The sequence below is a fragment of the Gorilla gorilla genome, chromosome 8 (assembly GCF_029281585.2).
Source record: "Gorilla gorilla gorilla isolate KB3781 chromosome 8, NHGRI_mGorGor1-v2.1_pri, whole genome shotgun sequence".
In the NCBI taxonomy this organism is placed as follows: domain Eukaryota; kingdom Metazoa; phylum Chordata; class Mammalia; order Primates; family Hominidae; genus Gorilla; species Gorilla gorilla.
The window spans coordinates 84,975,545-84,987,903 of NC_073232.2; the positions used below are offsets into that span (position 1 = coordinate 84,975,545).

Below are 12,359 nucleotides of genomic sequence, written 5' to 3' on the forward strand. Positions count from 1 at the left end.
TAGATGATGCTTGATTTCTTTCTGTGCTGGCCAAAGCCAACCATAGGAGCCATTCTTTTGGTAACAAGGCTACCTGTTATCTTACAGCTCGCCAAATGAATGCTCAGACTCTGTTGTTTTAGAAAATCATTATCAGGGCAAAGTCTACCATTAGCTTTCAACTCTAAAAGAAAATCAATAACTTGTTTCTAACAGACATTCCTCACTCAGACTATGCCTGTTGCACAACGTTGCATAACAGAGGGGGAACTGAGGGTGGCCAGTACTGAAAAGGATCACTTAAGGGGCCTACTGCTGATCTGTGACAAACCATTGGGATGTTTCGTAAATGTAGAGGCATCATTGTCTATTTTGAGCACAGCTACTTTTATTTCAAAAGGCCAGATCTAGAAGGTAAGCTAACCATTGTCAGTGAGAAATTGAAGCATCCCAGAAACCTGATCTATACAATGCGGTATACATGTTCAGTAATCTGATTTCGGTGAGAAGCACCAATCACCAGATGACTTGCTGACCAAAGTATGTTTTTTCTTTTCTTTCTTTTCGTTTTTCCTTTTTTTTTTTTTCTTTTTTTGAGACAGGGTCTTGCACCATCACCCAGGCTGGAGTGCAATGGCACGGTCATGGCTTACTGCAGCCTCAATCTCCTAGGCTCAAGCGGTCCTCCTGTCTCAGCTTCCCAAGTAGCTGGGATCACAGACATGTGCCACTGCACCTGACTAATTTTTAAAAATTTTTGTGGAGACAGGGTCTCACTGTGGTGCCCAGGCTGGTCTTGAACTCCTGAAATGGAGTGCTAACCAAAGTATTTAGTTAGGAGGATTGAAGTGTTCTCTATAGGGGATGATTAACTTAGGTAAATTGCCATTTCCTAATAACTAAGGTAAAATGCATTACCTAATAACCAATTTAAGTAGCGAGTAGCTTTTGGGTTTGTTCTTTTGATAGGCATTTCTGTTCCCTGTTTGGCTGCCATCTGTGGATTGCAGGAGACCTGTTGGTACCTAGTTTAAACTAATCTTGGCTTAAAATTTCACTGTCATCCTGTACTAAAAAGGGAATCAGCTATACTGTATCCTGCTGTAAAACTAAAGTATATACCTACCCCCCAAAATTCATCAACATGGCCACCTCACAGGTGTGCACTCCTGGACTTTCCCTCTTTCGAGAGTTGTAGCAAATTTTTATTTATTTATTTATTTTTTGGCATTAACATCTTCTAGTTTTTGGAAGAGCCTCATTCTTATTGTATCTGCTCTGTGTATTCTGGAGAGAGGTAAATGGTGTCTTATGTCAGCATTTACCAAGCCTCATTAAAAAGACTAGACGCAGGGTTTAGTGGCTTACACCTGTAATCTCAGCACTTTGGGAGGTTGAGGCAGGATTGCTTGAGGCCAGGACAACATAGGGAAACCCCATCTCTACCAAAAAAAAAAAAAAAAAAAAAAAAAAAAAAAAAAAAAATTAGCCAGGCATGGTGGCCTGTGCTTGTAATCCCGGTTACTCGGGAGACTGAGGTGGGAAGATCACTTGAGCCCAGGAGTTCAAGGCTGCAGTGAGCCATGATTGCACTACTGCACTCCTGCTTGGGTGACAGAGTGAGATCCCATCTCTTTAAAAAAAAAAAAAAAAAAAATTAAGACTAGAAAGTTTGATCTCTTCAATTTAAACCACATGCCAAAGCCAAAATCACAGTTTAAGAAAATTGAGTGTTTGTGGGCTCATAAGAGCAAATACATGTATACGCCACTTTTCTCAAAGAAACGATTTTGAAAAACAAATCACAGAATTTTCAAAATTTTCAAAGTCAATTCGTAAGAATCGAAGTGGAGTCAACCAGTTGTGTGATCTGTACAGATCTTTCTGGTTAACGATGTGCTTGTATTTTCCTCTTCCAGCCGAACGCACGGCCGGCGACGCAGAGCGGGCGGCACTCGGTGTCCGTGGAGGTGCAGATGCAGCGGCAGCGACAGGAGGAGCGCGAGAGCTCCCAGCAGGCCCAGCGCCAGTACAGCTCTCTGCCTCGGTATGAGGACGCTTGGCCGAGCCTCCAGATCCCCCCGGCCCTTTAAGATCCCCCGCCCTTTGGGAACGCGCTCCTTCCCAAGTCACTGGGGCCTCCTCTCCAGCTTGCCCCTGGTAGCAACAGAGGAACCAATAAATGTCCGGTGGCTACTGTTCCTTAGCGTGGGGGGCTGTCGTACTGCGAGGCCAGGGGAAATGCCCATTGCAGGAGATGCCAGTATTTTCACCCACAAGCTTCCTAAAAAAGTGAAGCGACTCGTGTACTGGCTTCTTAGTATTGGCTCTCCTGCTTCCTGTGTGGACAAGACAGTATCTTCATCTGAAAAATGGGAAGATAACCCTTATTTGGCTTAGCACATACGGTAATTAGAATAAATGATACTTCATAAATCCAGAGCTCCATAAAAGGATCGAGAGTCAGTGCTGCATACGCCGTGGTTGTGTGGGATCCGTGGTCCCAAACCTCACTCTCTTACTGTCCCATCATCACTGCTTTCACCCATGTTTAACTTTAGAGGGTCTCAGGGATGTTGAGCTTGTTAGCTGGGAACCAAGCAAGAAACCCTTACTTGCCTGCTCCCCAGGGCAGACGCCTTGGCCCAGTTCTCCGACAAAGGCCTGCAAGGGTCTCAGGGTGACTCAGTGCCAGTACGTTGAAATAGTAACTATTTTTCCATCAAAGTTTTTCTTCCAGGCATAGTAAAGAATAAAAATGTTGAAAAACATTCAGCTTTTTAAACTTCCCAAAACAGGTGACTCCTGTAGTCACAATTCTTATAGGCATTTGTTGCTGTATTTCAAAATCAGGTGACAAAGACATATTTTAAGTGGGAAAAGATTCATTTGCCATGTTGATATCAGGTAGACTTTTGACTTTGAGCAAAACAGTTTTAGGGAGTTAGGAGACAAATGCTTATCTTGACTGACCAATGTAGAGTGATCTTGATCAATTTCTAATAAAGATGAGTCCTGGCCAGGCACGGTGGCTCAGGTCTGTAATCCCAGCACTTTGGGAGGCTGAGGCAGGCAGATCATTTGAGCCCAGGAGTTCGAGACCAGCCTGGGCAACATGGCAAAACACTATCTCCATAAAAAAATACAAAAATTAGCCGGGCGTAGTGGCACATGCCTGTAATCCCAGCTCCATGGGAGGCTGAGATGGGAGGATCGCTTGAGCCTGGGAAGCAGAGGTTACAGTGAGCTGAGATCACACCACTGCACTTGCCTGGGTGACAGAGCAAGACCCTGTTTCGAAAAGATGAATTTCTTTACATGTTAAATAATCACTGTAACAACCACAACGGACTTCACCACATGGATACAGGTCAGCCAAGGGGACATGGATGTGAATGAGTCTCCATGGGGATAAGTGCCATCTATTGTAGCAGTTTATTCATTCAGTTGTTCTTTTTCAATCCATAAGGCTATATATAACCCCTTTGAGTACTAAATTACTTTTTCCTTTAAAGAGGAGAATTGCCAGGTTCTTTAGCCTGCTGTAGGTAAGAGTCATTAAAGTTTTGGTCTTTATAGGACCTTTGAGATAATCTTATCTTACAAGGAAACAGCTCAGAGTAAGTAAATTTCCCCCAGCTCACACAGCTAGCAAGTCATTTTGCCAGCATTCAAACCTGAATCTGCCGATGCCCTAAACCATGATTTTATAAGGCCTGTTGCTATCAAGGGCTTCTGTTCCCAAATTTTTTGAGACAGAGTCTTGTTCTGTTGCCCCGGCTGGAGTGCAGTGGCGCGACCTTGGCTCACTGCAACCTCCACCTCCCAGACTCAAGCAATTCTCATGCCTTAGCCTCCCAAGTAGCTGGGGTTACAGGCGTGCGCCACCTCACCTGGCTAATTTTTGTATCTTTAGTAGAGAAGGCGTTTGCCATGTTGTCCAGGCTGGTTTCGAACCCCTGGCCTCAAGTGATGTGCCCACCTTAGCCCCCCACAGTGCTGGGATTACAGGTGTGAGCCACCACACCTGGCCCCAAATTTGGGATATTAACAGGTGCAAAGTTCCCCTCAGTGCTCTCCTGCCCTCAGCATTTAGAAGGAGGTCACTGTGTGAATCAACCCAGTGAATCAAATGCCTAAGCACTTGAAGAATTAGACATCAAGGTTCGTCTGTGTAAAATCCACCCTATCCCCCACTCCGCTACCCCCCTGCCCCCTCCCCACTGCCCTCCAGTCTGTGTGGCTGCATTCCATCGGAAGGGTGAGCTGACAGTGTGGACGAATTGGCCCACCTGGCATGGCCCTCCCTGCACGACCACACGGGTGGGCCAGGGCACTTCATAGCTTGTGTGGATGGTGTTGTCAGGGCAGGAGCTGTGTTCTTATTTTTATTGGCCAATTGTTTGGCTTCATATATTTTGGCCGTGCCTGAGAGTGTCTCTAAGGATTGAAGGAGAAACATAACAAAGTGTGTATAATGAGAGCAGTGACATGGGAGCTGCCAAGGGCTGAGAAAGGGAGGTGGGAGAGAGAGCGGTGGGCGGGCCGGGAAGGCAGGGCAGTTGCCAGGGAGAAGGGGCACTTGGGTCCCAGTCCTCAGAAGAGGCAAAAGACAGAGGCAGGTGCTTCCACTGAATTTCTCCTGGTTGCATTCCAAAGTAGCTCATGCATTCCCGCCGAACCTTTCATCCTCGCCTTCCCATTCCTCTCCCTTCTTTACTCTGAGCCCCGACATCTCTTCCCTTCTCCGCCTCTCCCTGCGGAAGCGCCTGGTAGAGATATCTATATTTACACGCAGAGGAGGGTTGCAGCCGCTACCGCTAGTGCCTCCGCTGTTATTTAGTGTTGCCCTAAATAACTACAGCTTTCCCTCTGGGTTAATTGTAGCTCCCTATTTTTAGTCATTTTATCCTATTTAGATATGAGAAAAGCAGACATCCTCAAATTAAAGAGTTATGTAAGTTTGGGCAGCGGAGGCTGGTAGGTTTCTGCAATATCTTCTTGTCTTCCTTTAGAGAACAATTTATCAATGAGAATCTTCCTGTTTGTGAGGGAGATTAGGAACATAGAACCCTGCGTTCGGCTTGATGCCTTGCAAAGCAGCCCCACTCTGTGGCAGGCTGCGTGCAGAGATCTGAAGGAAGGGAAAGAAAGCAAACAGGAGGTCGGGGGGACTGCAGCCACCTCCATGAGCTTGAGTCAAGTCCAAGTTTCTGACATGTGATATTCTTCAAAGACACTTGACCTCTGCTTTTCGGATGTTGACAATTAACAGAGTTTTGTCTAAACAAGTTGGTATGGCATTAGAAACCAAAAAGATTACACACAGAAAAAAAGTATAGTTACAAAGTGGAGCATAAAATAAAACAAATGGTCTAGGCTTTGTATCAGTTGCATTAGATAAGGTGGTTTGAATTAGAGGCATGTATATGACAAAGAGTGGTTTGTAAATTCTAACTGTAAGTAAGAAACTCTATAGACAGAATTCAAGTTACATTTTGGAATGTCAATGAGAAACACTGGCCAGGTGGTAACACTAGTTGGCAGGAAAAGGGACCTGTGTGGTGGCCCCACACTCAGTTCTCAATCAGAGTAGGATTTTTGTTTGTTTTTCTTTTTCTAAAATAATTTATTTTTTATTATAAATTATAGGCCGGGCGTGGTGGCTTACGCCTGTAATCCCAGCATTTGGGATGCCGAGGCAGGCGGATCACAAGGTCAGGAGATCGAGACCATCCTGGCTAACACGGTGAAACCCTGTCTCTACTAAAAATACAAAACATTAGCCAGGCTTGGTGGTGGGCGCGTGTAGTCCCAGCTACTCGGGAGGCTGAGGCAGGAGAATGGTGCAAACCCGGGAGGCGGAGCTTGCAGTGAGCCGAGATCACACCACTGCACTCCAGCCTGGGTAACAGAGCAAAACTCCGTCTCAGAGAAAAAAAAGAAAAAAGAAAAAATTATAAATTGACAGTTTATAATTGTATAATTTGTGGGGCACAAAGTGATGTTATGATTTATGAATATAGCATAAAAGAATTAATTAAGTTTAATTAATCAAGTTAGCTAACATATCCATCACCTCAAATATTTACTCTCTCAGCAGTTGTGAAATGTACAATACTCTGTTATTAACTATACCTACCATGCTGTGCAGTAGAACAAACATAAAAATTGCTCCTCTGTCGTTGAGATTTGTACCCTTTGACATCATCTTTTTTTAATTCCTAAATTAGTTTCTTTCCTTAATATCCAAAAGGCAGCCCCCAAAAGGAATAGAGGCGTGCGTAGTCACAGGCACTGGTAGAGAGAAATAAGGTTCTTGGTTTGGTGTTTCCCTTCATTTTCTTTTCCTGCCTCTCCATTTCCTCTTCATCTTTCTCCCCTCCCTCGGCTCCCTGTCTGCTGTGGTCTGACTTCCTCGAAAGCCTTGTATACCTCACCCTCCACGCTGTGTCTCTGCACCCTCCCGCGTTCTCTCCACGAGGCCCATTTGTTATGTCTCCAATCTACTTCCCAACTTATTAGCCTCGCTCCCTCTGTCTTCCTCCTTCTGTCTGTGTCCCCCTCACCCTGGTGGCTTAATGGCTTTCCTCGGGCATCAGATCTTTGGTTTGAGTCCTCTCCATGCTGATGGTCTCCAGGCCATGTTGGAGGTGGTTGTAATCTTTAGGTGATAATCTTTAGGTGATAGTTATTGCCAAACCATGGTAAGTGCTTTGAGTGGATTTAGCAATGTCCAGGGGCTCACTGCAGGACCAAACAATCCTATATGTTGGTTATAAAGAAATTCAATGAAAGGAGATTGATATTTTGTTGCTGTTGTTACCCATGGCCTTAGCCAAGGGCTCACAGGACAGTGGGAAGAACATGGGCTTCCGTCTGATCTCTGCAGCAGTGTGCCGAAGTTGCCCTCGCTTAGCAAGGGTTCCTTTCTCCTCTGATGCTTTTCTGTGTCTTGGCATCTCTACTCAATCCCTCCAACCAAGGAAGGGAAAGCTAACTTTGAAAAACAATTTTTGGCCGGGCAGAGTGGCTCATGCCTGTAATCCCAGGACTATGGGAGGCTGAGGTCGGCGGATCACTTGAGTTCAGGAGTTCAAGACTAGCCTGGTCCAACATGGTGAAATCCCATCTCTACTAACAATACAAAAATTAGCCAGGTGTGGTGGTTTGTGCCTGTAATCCCAGCTACCTGGGAGGCTAAGACAGTTGAATCGCTTGAACCCAGGAAGTAGAAGTTGCAGTGAGCCAAGATTGCACCACTGTACTCCACCCTGGGCAAAAGAGTGAGGCTCTGTCTCAAAAACAAAATAATTAAATTAAATTAAAAACAATTTTCTTCTTTGGTCAAAAAGATGCCTCCCTAACTCCAGAGCCTTTTTTTCTTTTTTTCCTCTTTTAGAGATGAGGTCTCACTTTGTTACCCAGGCTGCAGTGCAGTGGTGCAATCACGGCTCACTGCAGCCTCGACCTCCTGGGCTCAAGCAATTCTCCCGCCTCAGCCACCCAAGTTGCTGGGACTACAGGCACCCACCACCACACCTGGCTAATTTTTTCAAAACATTTTTTGTAGAGATGGGGTCTCACTATGTTACCCAGGCTGATCTCTTTCCTGGCCTCAAACAGTCCTCCCACCTCATCCTCCTAAAGTTCTGAGATTACAGGCCTGAGCCACCACACCCAGGCTCAGAGCCTAATCTTTGAAGGCAGAGTGACTTTGTCTTCAAACTACTCCTCCGGGACCTATTAGTCAATCACTTACTGAGTGCAAGTCACTTTTCTAAGCACTTTACATGTGTTACTTCATTTCTTTCTCCCCACAACCTTTCAGGGTTAGAGATTATGCCTGTTTCATAGGTAAGGTAACTTGAGCCCAGTGAGCAGAACTCGCCCAGTGTCACACAGCCAGGCAGTGGCAGGCTCAGGATTTGAATCTACGTTGCTCTGAGCCTAAGCCACTCCCACCTTGCCCAGCTGGATGCTTAGTTTCCTAGTGTAGGAAACTCTTATTGTCTGTTTCCTTCCCTTGGTCTCTACAATTGGCCCATTTCTCATTCTCTCCTTAATCAAGAGCATATAGATACTGCTAACTTCCTTACCAAGGAATTGTGTGTGTGTGCATGTGTGTGTGTGTCTCTGTGTGTGTGTGTGTGTGTGTGTGCGTGTGTGTGTGTGTCTTATGTGCATTTTACCCACATATCTTACTTCAGACCTCAGGGCAGTCTGCTTCCTTCTCTCTATACTGATTAGTTTGAAGAAAATTTTAGCTACAAAAAATTCGTTCTCCCACATTGTTGTAATTTCCATCCCTAACAAACCTTTAGTGAATTCTCCCTGTTTAAATGTAGAAAGACTGTGTCTTCCGGGGATGATGCAGAATCCACTTAGGGTGCACAGCTGCCGTAGAGCAAAGCCTGGGGCTCCATGAAGCTGGGGAGGAAGGGGGTTGGTGGATCTTAGTAGGCCAGAGACGAAAAAGAGGTGAAATGTCTGCAGCCTATTTCTGATTATCTTCAAACTGATAACTCATAAAGGAATCCCATTTTTGTTGCTGTAATATCAGTCACAAGTTCCTTGTTTTAATTAAAGTTTCATGATTAATGTCAAATCCCTGGTTTCATGCTGGCATTTTCCAACAGTCTTGTCTCTGGGTAGATTAATTTATGACTTAAGTGAAGATAATCAGTGTTTTAGGCAAATAAACTATTCCATCACATCTAAGGATTCTTGCCTGGGCTGACTGTACAAATGCTGCAGTCTTCCATTAAAAGAGACCCAGACAGACATGCTATGGAATGCTTATCCAGTCATCGTCATAGCCAGAGGTGATGCTGGACATTACGGTCATTTCTTTACTGAAAATGTTCCCAACTACATTTTAGGCCATATGGAAAATGGGTGCATTTCACTCCAAACCATATTGATGCAATTGTGAATGTTCAAAAATGCAAATTGCATCATTCCTGCAGGAGATGCAGTGGCTTCCCAGACCTTCTTTTCCTTCCGTGAAAATCTTTGTGAACATTCAGCCGTGTTGTGTGTGTTGATGGAGAGGGCTGAGCAATACATACTGTCGCCAAATGATTTTCTTATTGATAAATGGAGCAATATATTTTGTTTTATTACTCAATTGTCTCTCCCCTTCTTCCATTTTCAAGGCAAAAAAATTAGGGCATGTCTTCCTTTCTGGCACAGAATTGTTTTACTTCATCATAGCCAATCTTATTGTAAATTCATAAAACCATCTAGAGACTTGATAGTAAATTAAAGATGTTTCAAAACAATAATGTTTCCTGGAAATCATGCCCAACTCTGTTGCAGAAGTGGGAAGAATTTGAAATTTCCATGTGACTCTGATTTACTTGCCTATCCTGGGGGGACAGAAAGCAACTTAAGTAGGTCACTCTGGCCTTTGGTGAAGGTAAATGTATAAGAAAATAGTGCTTACTTTACAGACTTCCGGACTCTCCGTCCAATCTCGATGAGCAGGTGTCCCGGAGAGTGTAAGTTGCTGACATACACAACTTGAAAGCCAGAGCTTTAAGGGACTGCCTGTTGCATTTTTTATCATAAAGGAGTCTAGACTTAAATCTTTCATAACCGAACTCATACTGTAATCCATTACATGTACTTCATATTAGCTAGCGCTTCTGGCATTATGGTGGCAGCTGTGTAAAATATTTGTTGTGCTTGTTTAGAATTGAATTGTAATGTTCTAAAGCGAGCAATTATTCCTACCATGGAAGCTGCCAAACCTCTAATACTTCTATACTTTGCCAGTGTGTCTAAATTGCAGGAGATATTGGTACCCTAAGCAGAACAGACACAACCTTCTCAGACACAGGAGGATGACCTGTTTCTAAATAGCTGCACAGTCTAGTTCTCTCTCCTGTTTACTCGTTGTTAGTTTAGTTGTCTAAGACTATGCGCTTGCTAAGGACAGTCATTTTTGAATTCTCTAGCCCCTATCGCAGTGTCTGGCATGTGATGAGAGAACAGGAATATTTGTTGAAATGTGAAAATGCATATTCCATCCCATCCTGCCCCCTTTCCTCCCTCTCCCTCCTTCTTCCTACCCTCACACTAACCTTTGGGTTGTGCTTTCTAGGCAAAGCAGGAAAAATGCCAGCTCGGTCTCCCAGGACTCTTGGGAGCAGAACTACTCCCCTGGGGAAGGCTTCCAGAGTGCCAAAGAGAACCCCAGGTACTCCAGCTACCAAGGCTCCAGGAACGGCTACCTGGGAGGACATGGCTTCAACGCCAGGGTCATGCTGGAAACTCAGGAGCTCCTTCGCCAGGAACAGAGGCGGAAGGAGCAGCAGATGAAGAAGCAGCCTCCTTCCGAGGGGCCCAGCAACTATGACTCGTATAAGAAAGTCCAGGACCCCAGTTACGCCCCTCCCAAGGGGCCCTTCCGGCAAGACGTGCCCCCCTCCCCTTCTCAGGTTGCGAGGCTGAACAGACTTCAGACTCCTGAGAAAGGGAGGCCCTTCTATTCCTGAGCACGCAAAGAACGGATGCTTCATGTCACGCAATAAAAGACATTTTCCTATGAAGACTTGTATTTTGGGAGTTTTTTTAAAACCTCGATGGTACTATGGAGTATTTCTGTTGTTGGTATCAGTGCCTTTAAGCGGTGTAGGCAAAGAAATGGAAGGCCTTAATGTCTTTGCCACTATGTCTCAAGTGTCTGTTTCATGGAAGGATTTCCCACCCTGTGACAATCATCTGTTTGAGGCGTTCATATGCTCTGCGCCTCTCCACAGTACCAGGAATCTCGGCCCTACTCATGAGTTGTCCGTGGCTTGGTTGTAACATCCCTGCACCACTTGCAGTGACAAACTCACCTGAAGTGGAGGATGACGTGCGGCCCTGTTTCTCCCTCTAAGTTCTCTTAGCTATGGGATGACATCTTAGTCTCTGGTGGAGGAAAAGTGGGCGACATACACCAAAAATTGGGGCTTTCTGGTACTTCACAGCACAGCCATTTGTCGTACTTTGTCATCAGTGTGGTTTTCTCTTTCCTTTCTCAGCTCTTTGTGACGGGAGAGTCGGTCATCCTATTACAGAAGCTAAGCCATAGTCCAACATTGTTTGGTCACCATGGGGGTCCTTTTGTAACTGCCTTATGACTCAACATTACCAATAAAGTGATGATCCTGGTCTGCGTTTATACATACGCTTGTTCGGTCCTGTTCCTGACACGTGGGTTGAGTCACCACAGCTCTGTGTGGGGAACGTGGGAGACAGGAGTGGCTCCTGCCGGGGGAAGCTGGGCCTGCCATTGGCCCTGTGTCTATCATGAGGGGAGAGCTAAGAAAGATATTCTCCTAGGAAGAGCTCATGGCCCAGTACATCCTAGTAATTATTTTAATTAGTTTTTGTTCTGACAGCTTGTCAGGAAGGGCACAGAATGGGACAGAGATAAACCAGACAGTCATTTTGATCTGCTCTCTACGGTTTTTCAAGTCAGAGGCAATTGATGCTTGTCTAATGCATCCACACACTGCATGTCTGACTGGCGATGCCACGCTCCTAAGTAATTCTGCCATGAAACATAAAAGACAAAGGAAAAGCCGTTACACATCACACAGAGAACATTTTCGGGTCCCACAGCGGTGGTGGCAGGAAGCTCACTCTCACATCAGTATTAGAGTGTGTGTGTGGGTCTCGGGGATCTCGGTGGCTCCCATCTTCCTTCATTGTTCTGAACATCCTGTATTGTAAACCATGGCTGGGGTGCTAAAGTGCCTGTGAATCCCGATGTGGAAAAAGCTGGAGGTGAAAGCTCAGCATACCATGTATTTACTTTAAAAACAGAAAAAAAGACATGTATGGATATGTCTATTTTTTTTTTATTGGCACATTGTATTTTTGTGTTGACTCGTTTTTAGAAATGATGTGTCCACACACGTACCCGTGTCTCTTCTGCGTTTCTGTGTCATGGTTCTGTTTCTTAATCATGTGCGGCGGTGTCTAAGTGGTGTTACCAGTGTACGCGCAGTGACCTTGGATGACAGTGGCTCTTTCTCACAGCCTCCCCTGAGCTGTGAGAAACAGCTTTCTCTGTACATATGCGACTCCTAATAAAAGGCATATTTCTTCCTGTTCTTTTGGTGTCTCTGGTGTTCCTGGGCAACCTTGCCTAGCTGGGGTTTTTTAAAAGGTCTATTAACAGATGTGATTTTTTTTTTTTTTAATTTAGAGAAAGTTGGAAGTTTCCTCACATCTGAGGAAAATTTGCAGGAAAGGGGGCAGGAGAACCCTGGGGCCCACTCTTGGATGAGGATGGAGAGGGGGGACTCACCTGTCCCTTGGAAAAGATGGTCCCCATTATGACATCATTCTCACTCTTAGTCCATTAAGACAATATACAGTCT

General features: G+C 45.0%; 1 protein-coding gene across 39 annotated transcripts in view; it reads left to right on the plus strand.

Annotated features, from left to right (window-relative positions):
- Positions 1-12,089, plus strand: part of PARD3 (par-3 family cell polarity regulator) — a 705,875-nt gene extending 693,786 nt beyond the window's left edge. For all 39 annotated transcript variants that reach the window (XM_055352954.2, XM_055352955.2, XM_031015292.3 and 36 more), the window contains 2 exons: positions 1,899-2,026; positions 10,088-12,089. In XM_055352954.2, coding sequence (XP_055208929.1) covers positions 1,899-2,026; positions 10,088-10,481 — 522 coding nt within the window. In that variant the 3' untranslated portion in view covers positions 10,482-12,089. The remainder of the gene's footprint in view (positions 1-1,898; positions 2,027-10,087) is intronic.
- Positions 12,090-12,359: the final 270 nt, after the last annotated feature.